The sequence below is a fragment of the Asparagus officinalis genome, chromosome 5, assembly GCF_001876935.1.
Source record: "Asparagus officinalis chromosome 5, Aspof.V1, whole genome shotgun sequence".
In the NCBI taxonomy this organism is placed as follows: domain Eukaryota; kingdom Viridiplantae; phylum Streptophyta; class Magnoliopsida; order Asparagales; family Asparagaceae; genus Asparagus; species Asparagus officinalis.
Genome location: NC_033798.1, coordinates 73,856,082 through 73,880,241, shown reverse-complemented (window position 1 = coordinate 73,880,241; position 24,160 = coordinate 73,856,082). Strand labels below are relative to the sequence as shown.

Below are 24,160 nucleotides of genomic sequence, written 5' to 3'. Positions count from 1 at the left end.
CTTTTTACAAGGAGATACTCTCTTTCTATTTTTTCTCTCTCACACTTCTATAAGAGAAGTTGTTTCTGGAATGAGTTTTTCCTTACGGATTTGGTGCCTATTTATAGTATTTTAAAAAATACTATGCATAATAAAATAATAATAAATTTACTATGCTGTGAGGCTCGCTCTTTTGTTTTCTTTTCCTTCTTTTCAACATTTTTGGTCTAGTGGATTCATTTGTCAAAGAAACATGGACGGCTGCCTGACAATCTCCCACTTGAAGAATTGATTGAGTATCAATCATATCTTCACATCATTCTTCCTATCTTGCCATCTTCATGTTGCTTTACGTCACTGACAGACCACAAGAGGATCGATACAGAATAAAATTGTCAGTATGGACTGCTTTTGTCAAAAAATCTGCTAGGTTGTCTTTGGTGTGAATTTTCTGCATATCCACTGTTCATTCTTCCACTTTCTCACGAACAAAGTGATACTGAACTCGAATGTGTTTGGTCTTTGAATGAAAGGCTGGATTTCTTGCCAAATGCAAAGCACTCTGACTGTCATAAAATAAAGATATCTTCTTTTGTTTATGGCCGAGTTCCCCCAGCACCATCTTCAACCACATCGCTTCTTTACTGGCTTGTGTAGCTGCTACATACTCTGCTTCTGTTGTTGAAGTAGCCACAACTGACTGCAGTTTTGAAACCCAGCTTACAGCTCCGCCAGCAAGTGCAAACACATAACCTGTGGTGGATTTGCTATTATCACGATCACCTGCATAATCAGAATCAACATATCCACTGACAATAAAATCAGATCCCCCATAACATAATGCAACATTTGAGGTTCCTTGAATGTATCTTAGAACCCTCTTTACAGCATTCCAATGCTCTTTACCAGGATTCGCCATGTATCGACTAACCACTCCCACTGCTTGTGCAATGTCTGGTCTTGTACAAATCATCGCGAACATTAAGCTTCCCACTGCTGATGCATACGGCACTCGAGACATCTCCATCCTCTCTTCTTCACTGCTAGGACTCATACTGGAGGATAACTTGAAATTAACAGGAAGTGGGGTAGAAATTGACTTACAATCTTGCATGTTAAAGCGTCGCAAGATTTTCTTCAAATAGTTCTTCTAAGAAAGCCAAATCTTCCTATTAATTCTGTCTCGGTAAATTTGCATCCCTAGAATCTTGTTTGCAGATCCTAAATCCTTCATTTCAAATTCCCTAGCCAACTGAGCCTTTAATTCTTTGATACGATCTTTGTTGGGGCCTGCAACCAACATGTCGTCAACATACAACAATAAGATAACAAAGTTATTTTCACCAAACCTCTTGAAATATGCACAAGGGTCTGAATTAAGTCTGTTGTATCCAAGGCTCATGATGAATGAATCAAATCTATTGTACCAACATCTCGGCACCTGTTTTAGACCGTACAGAGAATTGTTCAATCTGTAAACTAAGTTTTCTTTCACTTTTTCTTTAAAACTTTCTGGTTGGAGCATGTAAATTTCTTCTTCAAGATCTCCATGAAGAAATGCTGTTTTCACATCTAGCTGCTCTAGATGTAAGTCAAATATAGCGCTCATAATCAGGACTATTCGGACTGTTGTTAGTCGCACTACAGGAGAAAATATTTCATTAAAATCAATACCTTCTTTCTGAGCATATCCTTTTACCACCAATCTAGCACGATACCGCTCCACTTGATCATCGCCATTTCGCTTGATCTTGTAGACCCATTTGTTTCCAATGGTCTTTCTTCCTTGTGGCAGTGACACAAGTTCCCAAGTCTTGTTCTTATGGAGAGCTTCAATTTCTTCCTGCAATGCTGCCATCCACAAAGATGCATCTGTGCCATTTATAGCTTCATGAAAAGTTGATGGCTCTCCATCTTCTGTTAGAAGACAGTATGCAACATTACTCTCCGTAATATACTCCGAGTGCCAAGTCGGTGGTCTTCTCTCACGAGTTGACCTTCGAACTTCTGGAGCCTCGGCCTCGACTGGTTCTTGTACATCATGCTCCGGTGTCGCTTCAGAAGAATTCGGATTATCTTCTACCTGAACAGCTACAGTCTCTGAGTCCTTCCTCGAACTGCTTTCTTTCTCTTCACTTTGTAGTTGGTTCTCTACAAAGATAACATCTCTGCTGATGATAACCTTGCGGGTAGTGGGATCCCACAGGCGATACCCCTTTACTCCATCAGCATACCCCAAGAATATGCATTTTCTGGATTTTGAATCCAGCTTTGTAATTTCTTGGGCATTGTACATTACGTACACTGGACTTCCAAATATATGGAGGTTGGAATAATCAGCTGGCTTGCCAGTCCACATCTCCATCGGCGTCTTCAATTGTATTGCAGTTGATGGAGATCGATTCACCACATAACAGGCGGTTTTTACTGCTTCCGCCCAAAAGACTTTTTCCAGATTTGCAGTAGCCAACATAGCTCTTGTTCTTTCCAACAGAGTTCTGTTCATCCGCTCCGCCACTCCATTTTGTTGAGGAGTATAAGCCGTACTGAATTGTCTTTTGATGCCTTCATGCTTGCAGAATGCTAGGAATTCACCGTCTGTGTATTCTCCTCCATTATCTGACCTTAAGCACTTGATCTTCTTCTCAGATTCAAGCTCGACCCGCGCTTTGTAGGCTTTAAAGACTGAGAACACATCCGCCTTCTTCTTGATAGGATACACCCAACATCTCCTGGAGTAATCATCAATAAAGGACACAAAGTACTTTACTCCTCCTAAGAATGTAACTGGTGCTTGCCATACATCAGAATGAACCAGTTCCAGAATAGCCTTGCTTCTAGAACTCGATGTGTTGAACTTCAGTCGATGCTGCTTGCTTGTAACACAATGCTCGCAAAATGGAAGAGCTACCGAATTAAGTCCAGGAAGCAGTTTCTGATCGGAGAGAACCTTCAAGCCTCGTTCTGACATGTGGCCTAGCTTGCGATGCCACATCATGGTTTGTAAACCTCACTATCCTAAAAACTAAAAACTCTCCTCTCCATTGGATCTAGATTCATCCAATGGCTGAGATTAAAGCTGCATAAGGGTAATAAGGTAAAATAAACAGCCCACTAAAGAGAGGTAATTAATGCTACTCCATTTCCCAAAAGCTTGAACACTAAAAACCAATCCTCTCACGTTCTCCTCTCTCTCTCTCTCCTCCATTTCCCAAAAGCTTGCCAGCCCCCTCTCTCTTCCTCTCTCTCACCATCACAAACACCACCAACTCCTCACCGAGCTCCTCCAACTCCACTGCCCCTGAGCTCCCTCCGACACCCTGAGAACCACCAGCACCCAACGTCGTTCACCGCTCGTCGCCCACAGCCTTCCTCGCTGCCCTCTGACGAACCGACGCCCCTCCCTCAGACCCGACGCCGTCAACCTCCTCTCCATCTCCTTCGCCACCTTCAAACAACCCAGATCTTTTTTGTTTTTTGAAGAAACCAGTTGAAAAACGAAGACACGCATAAGTGAATCTAGATTCACTGCAGTGAATCTAGATTCAGTATGTGAGTTGTTTGTTTTTTACCATAAAAAGCGTAATTTTTTGCTGTAAAAGGTGAAATCTTTTCATGGTTTAAAATTTTATAGCTTGTTTTTTACCATAAGTTTCTTATTCTTCAATATAATCCAGATTCACTGGAGTTAATCCAGATTCACTGGAGTGAATCCAGATTCCCTGGAGTGAATCCAGATTCCCTGGAGTGAATCCAGATTCCCTGGAGTGAATCCAGATTCCCTGGAGTGAATCCAGATTCCCTGGAGTGAATCCAGATTCCCTGGAGTGAATCCAGATTCCCTGGAGTGAATCCAGATTCACTTCAGCGAAAGCTTGGATGGTTAGGATGATTTTTAATGAATTGTTGAAGAAATAAATGCATGTGCTGTAATTTTGAAGAAATAAACGCATGAGTGAATCTAGATTCACTGCAGTGAATCCAGATTCAGTTATGTGAGGTGTTTGTTTTTTACCATAAAATGAAATAAATGCATGTGCTGTAATTTTGAAGAAATAAACGCATGAGTGAATCTAGATTCACTGTAGTGAATCCAGATTCAGTTATGTGAGGTGTTTGTTTTTACCATAAAAATCGTAACTTTTTGCTGTAAAATGTGAAATCTTATCATGGTTTAAAATTTTATAGCTTGTTTTTTACCATAAGTTTCTTATTCCTTTTTGTTTTTTATTTTTGCAGATTTGCTATTGTTTGATAACGAGTTTCAGTCCACTAAATCTGGATTCAATTCAGTGAATCTGGATTCACTCCAATGAATCGAGCTTCAATATAATCCAGATTCAATGGAGTGAATCCAGATTCACTCCAGCGAAAGCTTGGATGGGAGGAGCTCGGATCTGGGTTGTTTGAAGGTGGCGAAGGAGATGAAGAGGAGGTTGACGGCGTCGGGTCTGAGGGAGCGTCTTCGGTTCGTCAGAGCGGCTTCGGTTCGTCGGAGGGAGCTCAGGGGCAGTGGAGTTGGAGGAGCTCAGTGAGGAGTTAGTGGTGTTTGTGGTGGTGAGAGAGAGGAAGAGAGAGGGGACTGGTTCAAGCTTTTGGGAAATGGAGGAGAGAGAGAGAGAGGAGAACGTGAGAGGAAAGAGCTGCTGTGATTTTGGAGAGAGAGAGAGAGTTGCATGGGGAAATGGAGAACTATGTAATTAATTGTTCCAATTTTACCCTTTTCACATTAATGATGTGTATTAAATTTGTCTATATTTACAATTCCGCCATCGAAATGTAGGCCATTGGATTAGATAGATTGGAGGGTTAGGATTGGTTTTTAGTTCTCTAGGTTTTTATTAGAACCTCTCCCTATATATATATATATATATAGATATATATGTGTGTGTGTGTGTGTGTGTGTGTGTGTGTGTGTGTGTGTGTGTGTGTGTGTGTGTGTGTGTGTGTGTGTGTGTGTGTGTGTGTGTGTGTGTGTGTGTGTGTGTGTGTGTGTGTGTGTGTGTGTGTGTGTGTGTGTGTGTGTGTGTGTGTGTGTGTGTGTGTGTGTGTGTGTGTGTGTGTGTGTGTGTGTGTGTGTGTGTGTGTGTGTGTGTGTGTGTGTGTGTGTGTGTGTGTGTGTGTGTATATATATATATATATATATATATACTAGTTGAGATGCACGTGCAATGCACGTGATTGAATATCATGATTATTTAAATTAATAAAAATAGAGTAAAAATAAAAAAAAATAAAGTTTTTTATTGTGAGATTGATCATCAACTCAATACTCTCTCTTAAGTAAAATATTTTTCCTTCAACCTAGACTGTGGCTAAGTGTTCTACCATTGTGAGTTATAAACACATTAATTTAGTACAACATCTCTATTTATTAGTATCTTGAAGTCTTCAAAAGATAGGTGATCATTCAATTCGCAAAAGAATTTTGCATATGAATTTACTTGTAATATGTTCATTAAACTTTTAGTTGTAGTTTGACTTATATTCATATTAACTTTTTGTTGATGTTTCGCTCATATTTATACTATCTAATATTCTCATTCAATTTTATAGCTCATTCTCTGTATCATAGAAGTAGAATTGAAAGTATGAAGAATTATTTTCTTACGAAATTAGAACAAGGAGATTATGATATATTTCGCATGTGCTCTAAATATAAAATTTTATTTTTACTTTGATGCAAGGTCCCTATTAAATCTTACCCCAGACGATGTGAATAAAAAATATTATTATAACTCACTTGTCTAGGACAATTGTATTGTATATAGGATACATAACTCATCTAGAATATTCATATCTCCTAAGTGGATTTTGTTGTTATGAGAGCAACATGTTAGAAGCTCGTATTCAAACTTTTTTGCTCTATAAAAGACACAAAAATTTAGAGTGCATAACTTATATATCGTAAAGAGCATATTGATTCGCGAAGAATTTTTCCTAATAATGATATTATTATAATGATATTACTATTTAATATTAAATTAATTTTATTATATAAGATTATATGACCCTTTTAAATAAATTATAAAGTATATATATGGAAATATCAATGCTTATAGCCAGTAGTTAGGCTCTACAAAATAGGTTAACTTTACATTATAGTTTGCTATTTGTAGTACAATTGGCAATGCCATTACATTTCCTCTTTATCTTATTATTCACACTTTTCTGATGTATGTTCTCTTTTACTAATCATTCAATTAGCCATATTTAATTTTTATAATATCAGATGTTAGAATATTCTCTTCTATTTAAAAAGTGTTGACATGATTTTTAAAAAAAATATATACACATAGTAACAATAGTATATACTTCAGTGTAACTCAAACATTGGCTAGAAGTCATTTAGAGTGAAGTCTTTTTAATATTAGAATGATGATATAGTGATTACTCAGTCTAAAAGTCAAAGAAAAAATTTCTACAAAGAAAAGTAATTTAATATGTCAAATTAATAACTAATTTATAAAATATACATTGACAGTGCAAATAGCTATAGAAAGTAAGGTATATATATTCATAAAAATTTCATAGTGAGTGACCAACTACAATCATCCTAATTTAAACATAAATAATTATTATTTTAGTTACTAATTTGATACACGTAACTATGGAATAAATCTCCAGCAAAAAATAGGAATTGAGATTGTATTATGCTGTAAATAAATAAATAAATGTTATTAGAGCTCCTCTTTATATTGAATTTAAAAGTAATAATTTAAATTATTAAGCACCAAATGTTAGTTCATGTGAGAAAGTAAAGTAACCTATGGTCTATATACGTATATAGTCAATTACTCAAACATATTAAAATTATAATGACCACAATCAAAATTATATGGTGGGTTCACATTAAATATAATTTGTAAAAAAATAGTACATTAAAGTCAATATCTTTTTAACCACTACATAGATTGTCTGAAATTTTTTACATATATAAACTATACTGTCTAGGAATAGTGATGTGCATACTTAACTATGGTCTAATAATCGTAAGAACGACTTATTCTTTAATATTATCATTAATTGATGTATATGTGCATTAGACTAAAAACACAATGAAAATTTAGAAAACTACAAAATAAACAACCTCAAAAGTTTTAAAAAGTTTTAAAAAATCACTCTAAAATTTATAATTTATTAATACGTAAAACTATTAAACATTACATTGAAATCAAGGAAATATAAAAAAATTATTAAAAATTTTCAAACTTTATTGGGATAATTTGCAATGTACTAAACTTTAAGGGTATTTTTTTATAAATTTCAAGTTTAATAGATTTTTAATTAGTTATGTTCTTTTTAAAAAAGTTATGAGTAATATTTACCATGAAAAGTTTTTCCTAAATCTATACTTTTAAAATGTGTATGATAATTTTTGTAAAATTTTAATTTTCTAGGGGTTGTTAGTATTTTGCATATTTATTTTAGTGTATATAGGTTAGAAATTCTATGGAGTTTTTTTTGAAAATTATGAATTTTAAGGAGTTTTGTAATTTTTTTAACTTATAGGCATTTTCTACAGATTGTAAATTCTTTATAGACTATTAATACTTCCTATGCTTTCAATTTACTAATGAATTTGAAATTTTCAGTGTGTTTTTTTGTAAATTTTGAATTTTAAACGTTTGTTTATAATTTTAATACTTTAAGGTTGTTTTTATAAATTATAAATTATGTAGAAAATATTTATAATTCTTATATTTTTAATGTATTGTTAGATCAGAAATTATCAGGATTTTATAAATTTTATAATTTTGAGGGTTTTATTTTGTAATTTGTAAAAAGTTCAGAGTGTGTATTGTAAATTTTATAAATTTTTGGGGGTTGTTTGTGTTATTTGTAGGTTTTAATATGTTTATAAGTTTGACATTTTCAAGGTGTTTTTTTATAAATTTTAAATTTTTAGGTCTATTTTTGTAAATTTTAAAACTTATAAGATATTTTCTCCAAAGTAAAAAACTTTCATTTTTTGGTTAGCATATATTTTAAGATTTCTCACTGAATTGAGATAAGTAAAATTTAAAATTTTCAAAATGCTTTAATAAAATTTTAAATTTGTAGGGGTGTTTTTGTAATTTAAAAAATTTGGAGAATATTTTTTACAAAGTCCAAAAACTTTTAGGTGCTGGCTAGCATATGTCTTTTAGATTTCTCTACGAACTGAAATAAGTAAATGATTTGAATTATATGAAACGTATCTATTTTATCCAATAACATGTTAAGTCTTATTATGATCAGAATAAATCATTTTATTACCAATTCAAAGAAGATAAGATAATTAGAATAGATTAGGATAATAATATAATATTTAAAAAATCTAAGGGTAATATTAGTTATAAATATTTTTCCCTAAACTCGTACTTTTTAAGGGAGTATGTTATAACTCAAAATTATAAAAAAATAAGGAAAATAAAAATCATACCTCCTTTAAAAGCACGAGTTCGGGAAAAGCTTTCAATAGTTAAAATTACTATGTACTATTTTAAATATTTAATTTAAATTTTGATGCAATTTAATGAAGAACATTTCGACTTACATTAAAAATATAGCAACTTAAACATAAACATAGTTAATTAGACAAAAAATAGCGAAAACACTAACGAATGACACGTGTAAAATAGATCAGTATGTTATTTTGTATTTGAAACTGATTTCGAGAGAAAGTGGGTTGAAAAATAAATTAGGGCAAAGATTTGGGTTTATACAGAAAAAACCACAGAAAAATAATGAGGAGCATCCGAATCTCTTTGGTTATTTCTACTCTCCCACGTTAACCAAATCGAAAAGCATGATCCATGTGTCTCCCCGTTTCCAAAGGAGGAGAGTGTGACTCCTCACCTTCCCCGTTTAAATCCTCTCCCCTCTAGGATTTTTTTTTTTTTTTTACTTTAGTCTCTTTGTTGCCATTATTAGTAGTTAATTGCCACATGAGCCTTTCCTTTTCTTATCGCTTGTCTTGGCTACGCGTTGCTTTTTTGTATGTTGTGGGTCTTTTTTAGGATTTGTTGAGAGTTTGAGGGTTTTACTCTTTACTATTTCCTTTTGTGGTTTAGATTTTCTTTTTCTCTTTTGTTTTGTGAGGAAGGGAAGTATTTTGTTATTTGAGTCTAGATACACAAGTTCATATTTGGTTTGCATTGGGCTAGAATTGATGTATTTTTTACATCATAGGAGGATGTGGGGCCAATTAAAAAGAGGTCATGTGTCTTGGAAGTAAAGGTTGCTTGTTTTTTTTTTAATCATGAAAATATATTTTGTTCCAACAAAACAAATTTATTAAGAACATATATATCGAGAAATTCTTATGTCAACTTAAGTGGACCATCCACCAAACTTCCTATCCATTGATGATACCTAAGGATCCATACAAGATATGAAGAGATGATACCTAAGGATCCATACAAGATATGAAGAGTATATATATAAGTGGATAGAAAGTTTGGTGGACAAAGACCTCTTACTCTTATCCACTTAAGTTGACATAAGTTCACACACACACACATATATATACAAGTTTGGTGGACAAATGCGTCTTATCCATTTAAGTTGACATAAGTTCACCTATACACACACGGAGCTCTGATGGTTTTGAGCAATATTGTGAAGTTAATTCAAGTTGTATTGTTAGCTGCTTTAATAAACGAGTCAGTAACTGTGCACATCTGCTGTGCCTTGAAGCTTCAAGTGTAACCGCGCGCATCTGTTGTTCCTTGAAGCTTCAAGGTTTGCTGAAGGTTTGCTGAACAATGTTTCGTGGGGGTAATGTGTGGATGCAAATGTTAGGGAATTTTAAATAGTTCTGGTGCATAGCATTCCCCTCCTGCATCCACAAATTCTGCTTCTTACAGAAGAGGGAGGGGTGGAAAAGGAGTAAAACCTTTGATACAATTTGAAGCCTCCTGCGCATTTTGTTGATTCTTTGGTCACAAGGACGGCAATGTTACTTCTTTTGCATCATAGTCCAAAACAAAACAGAGCTTATCACAGGAATTGTTTTGTTGGGAAAATTTTCGCACCAAATTGCTGTACCTGATGACTTTTAATGTACGACCCTCTTTAAGGCACACTTTCTTTCATGACAAAGACGGGAAAAGATGTCTTCACAAAATTTATGCAAACTCTGTAGAGGACAGACCAAGAGAGTCCATGAACACTAAAAGATGCTTCCACCTCAACAACAAACACTATGTTTATTCCAACTACATACATTTTGCGAGGGAAGAACTCCTCACGATACAGAAGGTTTCTCAAGAAAGCCACGGTCAAGATGCACAACGTCTCGCGCAATTCCTCAGCTTCCATCCACCCATTCTTCAGAGTAACTGCAGAAAGAAAATAAATAAATAAATAAGAAAAACAGCACCTTTTAGCGCTTAGTTTTCACTTATGTTTTCCTTAGATTCACATATAATAGGAATTTCCTTTCATATAAATTAGATACTGAAAAGACATACTACAACTTGAGTATAGCTACACTATGGTATAGTCCTTTAATAATCAAATGCCTGTTTACACCTCTTAGATCTTTACCAAGTGATAAATAGGTATAATATTACTATATATTTCCTCTATCTTAATCACTCAATATATCATGTTCTTTGGTTTTACAAAAGGGAGATTCAGGGATAACCCGCATACAACAGAGATTAAGAACCAAGCCATCTAATGTAAATAAAGTGACTGATTTCATAATTAAAGATTCATATGCTTGTTAATCTGTGTACAAAGAATACTTTTGTGTTATTGTTTAGTAGAGCTATTTCAGATCACAGTTTCTGAAAACTAGAGAATTAATGTGTGTTTCCTTCAATTTCCCAGCTCAACAGAAGGTCCAAGACGGTGCCAATCCAAATCCTGGGTTTGCTAAGGCACCAAAAAGTAAGAGACAATGTTACTCCAAATTTTCACGGAGAAGGCATGGCCTTCCTCTTCTTCTGGTTAAAAACAAAAAAACAAAAAAGAAGAATCAGGTGACAGCGAGATTCAGAATAAACTAAAATACTTATATTCACCTTGCGATTTTATCAAATATATAAGTCACATTTCTCATATATAAATATCTCGATAGTGTTAGATTGTCATCACCTTGATGTTATACAATATGATATCCTCGAAATATTAGAACTAATAATTTTTACTTTACAGTAAAACTATTAAGAAATTTTCTAGTAAATAAGAATTCTAATATCAACAAGTCTTGACCATCTTTTACTTTTCTTCATAGGTTTCTTTGTGACTTCCATGGTTTGTCCCATAAAATCACAATAAAAAAGGACACGAATAAACCAATCTTTATACAAAGTTTTTTAACCCATTATTGTTGACAAGGGAATGTGTATATAGGCATTCTATTCACAAGCAAACTGGAGCCTGGAATTGTTTCTCTAAAGTTGGAAAGAGCAACACCACAGATTTGCTACAGTAGTTTAATACTTATTAATATATAAGTTGGTTAAAATGACTGCCATATAAATATGAAGTTTACGCCAAGCTGTTGTGATTCACAACTAGATAACTACTAAGTGAACATATGATAACTCAGCTAGACGAGGGTCGAATTGCTGAATTTAAATTCTATGACTAGAGTCGTAGAAAAGTACCTCCGCAATCCAGAAGAAAAGAACACAATAAATCTCTTGAGCTCGTTAAGTTAAAAAGATGAACTATTATATGCAGAAGCAATCTATTTTTAGTGTAACCAACATACATCATTTGTCTATTAAAAGGGTTCGGGGCGGTCTTATAACATCCTTAAATCTTCAAAGTTCTGGACCAACAAAAAAAAAAAAAATCAGAATAATTTATTCATTGCTATGAACAGATTGCAGTACATGGATTATCTTGTATATCTTGTAAGTTCGTTTTACTTAAACCACTTGCAATTGGTTGATATCGCTGGGTGTACTTTTTCCCATGAATTGTCCCCAAGTTGAAGCATTAATATTGACCGGGTAACTTCATATGTACAACTTCCATGAATCAACTTTAAAAAAAAGACATGGATCCAGCAGTTCTCTTATTGTTCATCTCCTTTGCGAAATCATATTCTAGTCATATTAAATTTTTTTTTTTGACCAAGCAGTGTTTATATAGGCCATACTAATATTGAAGCTTTTGTTTATAATACCTACTGCAGGTGAATCGGATGGTTGGGATATTCCAATATGACTCTCACGGTCTTGGGTTCAATTCCGGGCTCAGTTATCAAAATTTTTTTTTGTTTATGACAATAAAAAAGGAACAAGTAAAAATACATTAGACATTAAGTGATTAAATTTATTAACATATGGATCAGACTAAGTTCTGATTCGGAAAAAAAAAAGAAAAGAAAAAAGAAAAAGAAAAGGTAGGAACACCATTAATCCAGTGAAGGTCTTGATGTTGAAAGGTTAATATGGAATATATCTTCCACCATTTCTATGGAGACTTAGTCACTGTTAAAATACCACATTTAATCATTTATCATCACAGGAGAACTTCTAGTGAGTAAAGCCTCCATTTTTGTGCCTTGTACTCATGATTCTAAGAAAAGGCCAGCTATAGATTCTTTCAGATGCTTTGCCTTCCAACATTTGTAATTTTTAACATATCACAAACACATGAAGAATAGTGGTTGACTCACATACAAGCTTACCAATTGCATTGTCATCTATAGCTGGTAATTCCGTTAGATGGCATTGATGCACCACAGCAAGATTAAAGTCCCACTGCAACTATCATAAAAGGGAAAAAAAAAGAAAAAAAAAGAAAATGTGCGGCGAGGATAAAGTAAGATGTAACTACTTCCACAGGAAGAAAACTGCATATCTCAAACATAGTTTTGGAGTTCCAGGATATCTACGACTGAAAAAAAGGAACTAAAGTGGTGTCAGTGGTACTACTGGTATTAAGAAACAAAATAGAATGACGTAGAACTGCTTACTCATGTCAAGAATGCGCATGGGGTATAATAAAAGTACTCTTGCTTTAAAAGGTTACTTAGCATGCTAGCGACCGAAGATTAAAATCTAATTTTATAGTTCAAATGCTTTAAAACCTGGTTGAAGATGGAAGAAGTCATACATAGTATTTACTGCCAGCATTATCTGTGGCAAAACTTGGTGTACTACAGTACAAATATTCTAATTCCACAAAATAGTAGTCAGCACGAATGAAAAAGCTAACTGCGTTAGTCATAGCGATGAATGAGGTTCAAGAAGGATGGAAACATTGCTCTATCTATCCATGGACATGTAAACATATAGAGTTAGACCCTTCAAATTTTGTGGCCACCAAACAATTATTCCAAAGAAAAGAAAATGTGGCAGGGAACATTATCGGTGAAATTATTACAATGAAATAATTTTCATTCTACACTTGCCTAGATTATTAAGTTCCTGCATACGGAGTTAGACCCTTCGAACTTGGTGGCCATCAAAAAATTATTCCGAAGAAAAGAAAATGTGGTAGGGAACATTAATGGTGAAATTATTATGATGAAATAATTTTCATTCTACGCTTGCCTAGATTATCGAATTCCTAGATATACAGTTTCACTTCCCCATCGAAGTATAATGGTGTTAAACAGTAAAGAGCAAGATTGAGAAGGATGACCCTCCCACGAAGGTTCTGTATGAACTGATTCTTTAGTGCAGACTTGGACTAGGGGCCAATGTGATGTTTAAGTGCTATTTCGTACGAATATTCAAAAAAGAAAAAGCATGGGTTAATTTCTATCTTTACATTCTCTGCTAGAAGGTACCCATGAAGGCAAGATGATAAGTAACCATATAATTTACTAGCAATTTTTTTAACGTCAACAAGACAGACACATAGTACCCGTCATGCACAAATTATGAATCTTCTATTTAGTTTGTCCACAGACTCTGAGGTTTTTCTTCTAATATTGCTTAAATTTCAATGTCCTTTGTCAATGTGTACAGTGTGTCCATGATTATATGACTTGTTCGATGTGTATTTAAATTATGCAAATCAAAGGTAGGGTCTAAAAGTGTCTCTGCAATACTAGTTTCTGTCGACTGCAGAATGTTCCTCATTTTGATCATTCTAAAAATGCTCATTGCCATATGCAAACTTTCCTAAACACTGTTTTACCTAACTGATATCAGGAAGCATGACACGTTGGATAAATGTCTGGCACATGTATCAATGCATCATGTCCATACTGGCATATCCATGTCCATACAACATAGACATTCGCCAATCACACAACTAAAAAAGTTAAGTCATGTAGTTAATCATTTTAAATTTGGAGGTTGCTACGTTGGATAAGTCAAGTCATCAATGTCTTCCTTCTTAGTTAAGTACAATCCGATGACAACTAGAACTCCTCATTAGAACCATGGCTTAAACACATACATACAAGTTGATTTCTCCCATTTAAACAAATATCTCATTTTAGTGATGTCCATGCCATAGTCGAGGCCTCCAGGCAAATCAGTCATGACATAAATACAATAACCTTTAGCTTCAGTCTTTTTGCTATTCAAATGCTTATAAAATTCAAGCTAAACTTCTTAAAATAAAGACCAGCTAGCAGTCACTGAACTCATCAATTTTTTAACAACAGAGCCTAGAAACATGCCAGAAAACTTGAACAATGCGAAGCTTATATGATCAAAATTAATCTCATCAATCATATAAGAAAAACTCACCGCCTTTCATAATTTAAGAATGTGTTGCTAAAATAAACAAACCATTAAGGGAAGCGGGCATCTAAAATGTCTCAAAAGTTAAGGTTTTGACAATTTGATGTTAAACTGGAAATAGAAAGTCAGCCCCCAGAGGAAGTCAGTGCCTGCCCTTCCATCCTTGACTCAATCCAGAAGCCATTTACATTGTCCAAGACTGAAAAAACAACAGTATCAGTTTGATAAATCTTCTGTAATGAACTAAATAAGTGTCTCGTGTCAGTACTTATCACCATTATTGGGGTCACTCTGTCATCCAAAGCCTTTTCCAGTCAGATCGGAGACTATCAAGAACAGAAATTCTATTAGTGTCAGTGTTGATTCTCAATGGAAATGTTTTTTGCTCTCTCGAGAAACCTATGGGATTGAGGCAAATTAACAAAGCAGTTAATGGGTAAACAATACTGGTGTAGACTCAACTCATGCAACCAGGAACTACATCAAAAGTCTATTGATTAGAATCTTGCAATAATTCCCTATGACAAAGAGACATGGACAGGAACCGTAACCTCTCTGTGTGGTTCGTGGTCCATAATTGGGTCCACGCACTCGGGAGACGGCAAAGATGGCATGGTTTCCTCGCATAGGCAGTGTGCGATATGTACCCTTGCATAACAAATAATATAAGATTTCCAAATGAAGAAGTTCCGGGTTAAAAAAACATGGACAAGACGTCAGACATGGCTATTGTCCAAAATCAAGACATAAGGACAGGACAACATATGCACTATCCTTCTGAAGACATGCATGCTTCATTTATATGACTATAATTTTGGGCTGTTTTTCATATACACAAAAGAAAAACCTAAAATCATTACAAATTAGTTGGTTGTTTGTCAGAAGTACAACATATATACTTCAGAAGTGCAACATACATACTTCACATGGAAAAGAACCGTAACCTCGCTGTGTGGTTCATGGCCCATATTTGGGTCCGCACACTTGGGAGACAGTCACGATGTTATGGTTTCCTCGCATAGGCAGGGTGCGATATGCACCCTTGCATAACAAATAAGATATCCAGTTGACGAGTTCTGGGTAAACATAAAAAAACATGAACAAGATGTCAGACATAACGATTGTCCAAAATCAAGACATGAGGACAGGACAACATATGCATAATCCTTCTGAAGATGTGCATGTTTCATTTATATAACTATAATATCAGGTTGTTATTCATATAAAAAAACCCTAAATTTTAGAATAATTTACAAAATAGTTGGTTTTTGTCAGAAGTGCAACATATATACTTCATATCTGTGCTAACGGAATGATAGGGAGTGGATACTGATACTACATTATTTGATTTGTTTTCTTTTTTGTAGCATGGATATTGTCGTGTAGATGACCAGGGTTAGCTAGAGAGCCAATGATGGTAATGCCAAGTGTCTCAGAGTTCATCCACTATGATGAGCAACCAACATGCTCCCTGAAGGCTCAGAACGAATTGACAGTCAACCTGAGAAGCAACCAGCGAGTTCAAAATGAGCAGCTCGGAGAACACGGTGAAGCTTGACCAGTTGGAGCTCGGCTAACGTTGGCTCAGTGGGGCCAGTGTCGTTACAATTCATTTGGGTTTGGTGGGATTCTGTTACATAACAACCTCGGCCAATGAAAGGTTGACGTGTGTATTTCATCTCTTCCTAATTTGCCCATGTAAATACATATAAATAGGGGGTCCGGTAGTCAGATAAGGGGGTTCGAGAGATAGGATTTTAATATCGCTACTATCTATTGTCCGTGCTCTCTCTTAAAGGAGGATACCGAGGTTATAGAAACCGCTAGGCGTCCTAGGCGTCAGACCCGAGGTCTAGAGCCTAGGACCTAAGTGGGAACCTAGGGGAGGCCTAGGTGGTTTTCCTTTTTTTTTTAATTTTAATTATAATAATCAATAGTAAATACCAATGTTATAGAAAACTTCATCGTCTGACTGGTGCACAGGCGGATTTCATTCTTCGTTTAAGTGGTGGTGGAGGAGGTTTGCTTAAGGTTGGAGGAAGCAGAGAAGGTGTTCATACTTGGAGGCTAGAGGAGTTTGGAGGATGTTAGAGGATGTGGAGATTGCAATAGAGGAAATCACGATCAAGATGTAAAAGGTGCAGTCCACGAAGGCAGACCACACTCCCCTAGGCAAAAAATTCTCTGAACATAAGTGGTCAGCCTAGGTACCGACCTAGGCGCTAAGTAGGCGTCCTAAGTACTGCCTAAGCATAGGCGTACGTCTAGACAGACTAGACAGATGCTTTTTAAAACACTAGAGGATACTAACTTGACAGTCGGAGGTCTTACCGGGGAAACCATCCTCTAACAGGTTGTTGCTCAATTCCATCAGCAAGAACGTTGGAGGTCCCTCCTCTCATCATCTTCCATGTGTTAAGCTGATTTGTTTTTTTTTCTTTTCTTTTTCTCTCTGCATCAACAGATATGGATACAAATATTGTCAGAATAGTAAACTCTTTATCCATGTTTCATAAAAAAAATAGATTCGAATTTGGACTAGATTCTGATAATGACCAGATATTGTTGGTCAGAACAATGTTTTCCGAGAAAACAATGTGTCAAGTTCAATGTATAATGCAGTAAAAAAGTTCTTTCTGTCACATTATGAAATACTATATATATTATTAGTTGCATTCATAAACAATCTTGCATATTTGGACATGCTTTTGAATATTCGGCGATCTATCTAGCTTTGTATCCGTACTTCACAGAACAAATTTTTTTATAGATATTTGTCAAAATATGGATATGAGTTCAGAACAAACTATTAACTTGTGGTTACACATCCTTAATTCTTCATCATATACATATATTAAAGGTAAATATTGATTTACACACATGTAAGTGTTGGACAGGAAAGAACATGCATAGTGCATCTGGGAAGTCTAATACATAGTCATCTCAGAACAAACACAGATTCGTCACGCCAGTTAAACGAGCAAATGAATATAGTATCTAAGAAATGTCATTACCAGAAAAGAAACTGTCTTTGCCATTGCTGAAACGTCATTAAATTTGATTTCTTAGACATTTACACAGTGTAACAAGAGGCGGCTGTTGTCTAGTCATGTTCAAGATGACAAATACAGGCAATTGAGAAGATGATAAATGATGGACCAAGAGCGAAAAAGATAGTGATGAAGACATAATTTACTATTAAATACACCAATGAAAGCTGATATGGAGATATAGTTTACTATTAAGTACACCAATGAAAGCTGATATCATAATGAGACAATTGAGAAAAGCAAGTTCTACAAAAGGAAGTAATCAAACTCTTTTAATAGCTTGAAAAATTTAAACGTTCTCCAGACAGACAGTTCAGGTTATAATGCTCTACAAACATGTTAATGACTATGCAGGAAACTAACCTCCACATATATTTGGAAAAATATTATAAGGCAAAGAAATCTTGTACTCTCAATTAGGTGCATCAATTAACTTTAATGAGAAAAAAAGAATTAGTAAAGAAGCAGCAAAAGGAAAACTGAAATATCATTCAGCTCAGATACTACTCATTCCATTTAATGATTAGCGAGAACAAGCCCTGTCATGTGTGAACACATACGTGTCTGCACGAAATAAGGGAATTAAAAACAACCCCGGTATAAGAAGTTTTTGGTCCTTGCTCCATAACAAACATTAAAATGTATATCGTAACATTTTTGCATCTATATGAACTAGGAAGAGTTGGTAGGGATATGAATGACACAAAGGAGGTAACTGGTTTGAATCTGGTCTTTTACTGAAGTACCGTGAGGAATTTTCATGGTGGATTACGCTGACCTCTAAGTTCCAAGAAGAGTGGAAAAGAGAAAAACAGCACGTGAACCAATTAATGTGTGCATGGATTCAATACAAAACAGTCAGTATGAGGGAATATATGGGGTAAATTGCACTTAAATACGATACAGTTTCCCGCTTGTTGCACTTATATACCACAATTGTATTTTGGTGCAAAAAAAACCCATAAAGTTCCCAAAATTTGCATGTTACTACTATCGATCACGCAAACATGGAAAATTTCACCAGAATGTTTCTTTATGACACTTATATACGAATTTTAGAGCTTTTTAACTAATAATATTTTTAAATTTTATTTAGAAATATCTTAACTCTATTTTAAAGTTGAATGTTAAGATAAGTTCGAAAAAGAAATTTGGGTAATTTAATAGAAAATTCAATAGATATTATCTCTATAATTAGCATGTAAGTATATAGAGAAACATTCGGGTGAAATTTTCACATTTGCATGATCGATGGTAGTAACGTGCAAAATTTGGAAACTCTATGGTATTTTTTTGCACCAAAATACAACTTGTGGTATTTAAGTGCAACAAGCGGGAAACTATATTGTATTTAGTGCAATTTACCTATATATTGATGAAGATAAGATATTTTTAAAGCCAATATGCAAAGAAACATACATACACATGCAAGCAAAGGAATAAACAACAGAACAAATATAGCATACAGAACGTATGCTAATGGTAAAGGTAATTCAAAACATATGTGTATGAATAGTTAGAGAGCATGTTTAACAATTAAGAAATTATTTGATCTTTCTTCAGAAGTTGGGAGTCATTTATGATGATTCTGCTGGCTTATCTCTGCATGGGCTTCTCCCTTTAAGGTGGCATTCCTACGGCCGCTCCAAAAGCTCCACATCGTCAACAATGCCGTAGACACTATAGCTTACATTTACTCCAAGACGTAACTCCTAATTCAGGATAAGAAGAAAATTGACATCAGGTTTGCTTTAAAACATGTTGCAGTTTCTTCCTATGAAATGGTGCAGATTTTACTCCAAGGACGAGAGAAGAAAATAACAACAATAATCAAATTTACTCTTTTTATCAATTGCATTACCTTCAAGAGTGAGCTGGAGGAATGTTCCTATGCTCTCCTCAATTTCATGAAAACAAAGAAAATTGAAGTTCTTTCAAGCCGCAGCAATTCCAATTCAAGAAAAAGATTCGACTAGAAAAGAAAGAACTTTAAAGGAATTGAAGTAAAAAAGGAAATCAACTTACTATCTATAAAAGGAAAAAAATAAATCTATAATAGCTTTAACAAAAAAAGTTGAATATGATCCAGTTGAGTTAACAAAGATCCATAACTCATATCCGGTTCAAAATTACTAGATATTTGGGTATCAATGTTTTATAATGAAAAATGTGACGAATGAATCAGCTTGATAGAAAAATTAGCATTCCATATATCTTCAAACTTTGCATGAAGAAAAAAATTCTAAATCAAATCCAGTTATACGCAGGATCTGAAGCTCAGCCTATTTAAGGGTGCCTTATTGGCAATTGACAGTACAAAATTATACAAAGTACAATGAACTAAAAAGTCCGTTGAAGGGTAACAAATTTGTCAAGGGTTTCGCGACAAGACACTGTTTCTGGATGCTCCCAACCATAAATAACTTCCTTGATGCTGACAGCTGTTCTGCAAAGTCTCTCTCCGATGTCATATATGCCACCTCTTAGCATAATCTTTGCCCTTGTTTCTAAAAGAGTCGCTCTCAAGTGTGCGAATTTCCGGTAAAGTAGTGGGTTAGATTGTAAAGTTGATATAGAACCTGAACTCCTTAAACATGATGAACTACTATGGTTATTATTGGCTTCATCCAGGAAAGAATTTTCTAGTTCCTCAAATTTTTCTGTAGCAAGGCGAAGAAGCTCTAAAACAGCATTGCAACGGAAGTATGTAATAAAACTATGCATTGCAAGAGGGAGGACAAACTGCTCGACGAATGATAGAAGATCATCAATTGAGATATTGATGATTTCATGATCAATATCAAATTTGAAGAGTAAGAAACACGCAGCCCATACATGCTCAGAGTGTTGTGGGATGGATGCTTGAAACTTTATTGCTCGCACAACTGAATGAGCAATTCCACTATTGCCTTTTTTGTAGGCATGCAACTTAAGGATATCATGGAAAGAAATGTGATCTATTTTAGTAGTAGACTTAGCAATTCGCAATCTCAAGAGCATAGCCAAAACCTCAACCTCTGAAATTTTTTCACAGTGTGTTTCTATACACATGCACTTAGACATACATTGAGACTTCAACCAAAACCGAGAATTTTGATGCTCTCTTGAAGGCTCCTTAGCAGCCAAAGTTAAAATTGGAATAGGTATCGGTGAAGGGGCAAATAAGCTACTAGCTTGAACTATCCGCAATGCTAACTTATTTGATTCTTGATTGCATAATGACAAGCAAAATTCCAATAACTGTCCGAGGAAAGGATTACGCTTCAATATAAGATCTTCTCCTTTATTCCATGTCACTTCTTTGTATGGCATACTATTAATTGCATCAACGAGTTTTGATGGTTTCATTGCAAACTCAGAAAGTACAGCTCCTACAAGTGCTAGACCAAAAGGAAGTCTCCCTACTTTCTCCTCGAGAATCCTTAGTGCATCAGCATCTTCTATGCCAATATCAACAGTGCTTCTATTCATTAAAATCATTGCCTCTGCACTAGACAAGTACAAAAGCCTCATGGGTTCGATATCCATGATTTGAGGCAAACGGGTAGAGATTAAAACATGGGTCGCCCCTCCAAAACGAGGGAACAGCCCCATTATTGTCCTTCCATCCCACCAATCCTTCTCCCCCTCTAAGTTATCAATCACTAGTAGGTACGGGATGTCCCGTGAAAGTTCCTTCCTTACCCTTCTAATTGCCTCATCTTCTATGTCTTCTAAGCTTTGTGGCCCTTTCTTGTCGGAAGAAAGCTTGTTCAACGTATCCGTGTCGATTCCTAGAAGAGGAAGTAGCTTCATATAATTATGACGAAGATACCTTGATTCTCCACCGACCCATAAAATCATCTTGTACCTCTGAGAAAACCTATATGCATATTCTAGTAAAAGCTCTGTCTTTCCAATACCAGAGTCGCCGGAGACACATGCTATCCCCTTTCCATATTCTAACTTTACTTTTCTTGGTTCGCCTTGTGCTTTGATCTCCTCCACATACTCTTTCTGCACTAATGTCTCTTTGCCCTTTCTCCTCCTCTCCTCAGATTCTTTCACAACTCTTTCTCTCATCACCACCTCAGCCATTCTTTGCCTTCTTCGATTTCTACTCTCTTCGTCTTTTCCTTCAACATCTCTAAACAATAGCAACTCGAGCTCAAGAAGCTCTTTGCTTCTACCAACAAAACTAGAATTTCGAGGGAAAGGAAACTCCTCAGCCGCCATATTCCTCCAACTCTTCACCCTCTCCACTACTCTCCTCCTCCCCAACCCCGATCCAAAAATAACCACAGCCTCCGATACACAATCCCTCAAATTACTAGCATTAGCCTCCAACTTTAAATTCAGCCGTGAAATCCCATTTATAGCCTCCCTCCATTCAACTTCCAGATCACCACATACCTCCCATAACCTACCCCCATCTCTCTCCCATACATCCCCTCTCTTTTCAATGATATCTCTAGGAATGCATTCAACTTGAGCAAGCCCAAAGAATATTGGTACCAACTTCTTCTTCTCCAAAAAGAATCGAATCTCCTCCATACTATAAGGACACGAGAACGATTTCTCATTGACCACCACCACCCCAAATGAAGCCACATCCATCGCCGACCTCGCAACACCATGATCATGAGCACTTCTACACCGACTTCGATCAATCACAAAGCAAGTAATGCCTTGCATCTCAAGCTCAGCCCGAAGCCACCTAACGAACCGAACCATCGTAGGCCGCTTCTTACACGAAGAAACCCCAATATACACATCACAGCTCCTCATCCTAGGAGACATAAACGTGGTATCGTCAGAAGTATAGTCATCGGTGGAAGTTTGATGAGAATGGACAGTGGCTTGAAGGTGTTCAACGGAATGCCTCAATGGAGAAATCATCGAAGGGAGGATCGGAGGGTCGGCAAATGGGGAAATGGGCACATGAGTATTGTCCAGTTGAGATTGGTTATCGGATAGGGTGAAGGATAGGGCAGCGGAGTGAAAGGAGGAGGAGGATGATGATGAAGTGAGGGCAGGGAATAAGGGAGCGCTCTCCATTGGATTGAAGATGAAGAAGAGGAGAGATTGAGAAAAAAAAGAGAAGGAGTTGATTTAGGGATTGCATTCATTTGGTAATTATTGAGTAAATTTAGAAGAAATTCGGTGGAGATTATTATGGGAGGAATTGATGAATCAGTTCTTTCCATTTTTTTTTTCCCTTTTGTTTTGAGAGGAAGAGAGGAGGGAATGTTTACATAGTTGATGGTTAGTGATTTTCGGGTGAGTATTTGTGTAAAGTAACCGAACCCGTTAAGAAGCAGAACCTGCAGAACCCTTCGGCCTCCTCATTTCTTTCCGTCATCCCAAAACCAAAACCCGAAAACGTTGGTCGACTGCAGTCATCGTCTGGGGCGGAACCGTAAGGACTCACGCTGCTGCGGCGAGCTCCCGCCTCTTCGTTTTTTTTTTTTTTTTTGTCTGTTTTGAATCAGATCAGGGTTCGTTGAAGATAAGCTCCCGCCTCTTCATCTTCTCCTCCGATCGAGCTCGTTCGATTCCATTATAAAGAATTGAACTTTTCGTTCTCGGTTTTGGGTTGGTAGTAGCAAATTATGTAGTGAAGGAGACGAAGGCTTCGGTTTTTTTCAGTGGGCTCCGGAAACTTTTAAGTCATATATTTTGGTGGAAATTTGGATTGTAATTAACGAGAAAAGAAATAACCTTTCTATTTGCGGTGTTTAAATTCTTAATCACTAATCCTCAGAATGTTATTATAAGCTAAATGTAGCATTTCGTTTCCAACTCACTGAAATTATTTCGGTGATTATGTGATCTCTTCTTTTTGTTTGCATGAGTTCAGGTTATTCATTAGCTGCGAAGCCAGAGGTTAATTAGCTTATCTGCATGGCTTGTACATTTGAACCCAAAATCAAAACTTTATGAGAAACAAGAAACAATGAAACATTACTAGAGGAAAGTAATATTTATTGTCAATTAAGTTTTATCATTTCTATGTGATGTGGCAGTGTGAAAATTGTCATCCTTGTCCTGTAGATGAAGATTTGTTGAATAAGAAATCTATTTCTAGTTTTTAATTCTCGGAGTATTATAGTTAAATGGGCAAATGAGTGACCCATTTATTAAATGAGCGGGCAAAAACCCGCTCATTTAGAAAATATTAAATGGGTCATAAATGGGTAAATGGGCAAAACATACCCACTCATTTATGGCCCGCCCATTTAATACCTAAACACGCTCATTTAATACCTCTAAAGGGAAGTGATCCGATAGAGCGCTATGAAGTTGGAGCTATTTCCTCTTCGGCAATGCTGTTAGTTCTGGGCTTATGTAACATGAGTTAAATTGTAATATTTCATAAAACTAACATGAAGTTGGGGTTCACGGAAAATTACAATACAACTTTTAATAAGTAACACAATCATGAACTTCCAAAACGCCTTAAAAAATGTAGAGACATAAATATGCGAATTCTTGAATTTT

General features: G+C 35.6%; 1 protein-coding gene across 13 annotated transcripts; it reads right to left on the bottom strand.

Annotated features, from left to right (window-relative positions):
* LOC109843901 lies at window positions 10,026-23,111 on the bottom strand. Of its 13 annotated transcripts, none has more exons than XM_020412861.1 (5): window positions 19,542-23,111; window positions 16,962-19,392; window positions 14,906-15,706; window positions 12,617-14,829; window positions 10,026-10,916 (listed from the first exon to the last, which is right to left on the bottom strand). In XM_020412861.1, exon 1 carries the CDS (start codon window positions 22,715-22,717, stop codon window positions 20,021-20,023), a length of 2,697 nt encoding a protein of 898 aa, XP_020268450.1. In that variant the 5' UTR covers window positions 22,718-23,111; the 3' UTR covers window positions 10,026-10,916; window positions 12,617-14,829; window positions 14,906-15,706; window positions 16,962-19,392; window positions 19,542-20,020. The 13 variants fall into 13 exon arrangements, 11 of the variants coding, with proteins under 11 accessions (XP_020268450.1, XP_020268451.1, XP_020268453.1 ...); XM_020412862.1 differs by having other exon boundaries at window positions 10,026-10,304; XM_020412864.1 differs by having other exon boundaries at window positions 10,026-14,829; window positions 14,906-15,029; window positions 15,182-15,706.

Excerpts from the sequence above, each read along its gene's own strand:
- LOC109843901 (XM_020412865.1), bottom strand. The coding sequence starts at position 22,717 with ATGGAGAGCGCTCCCTTATTCCCTGCCCTCACTTCATCATCATCCTCC.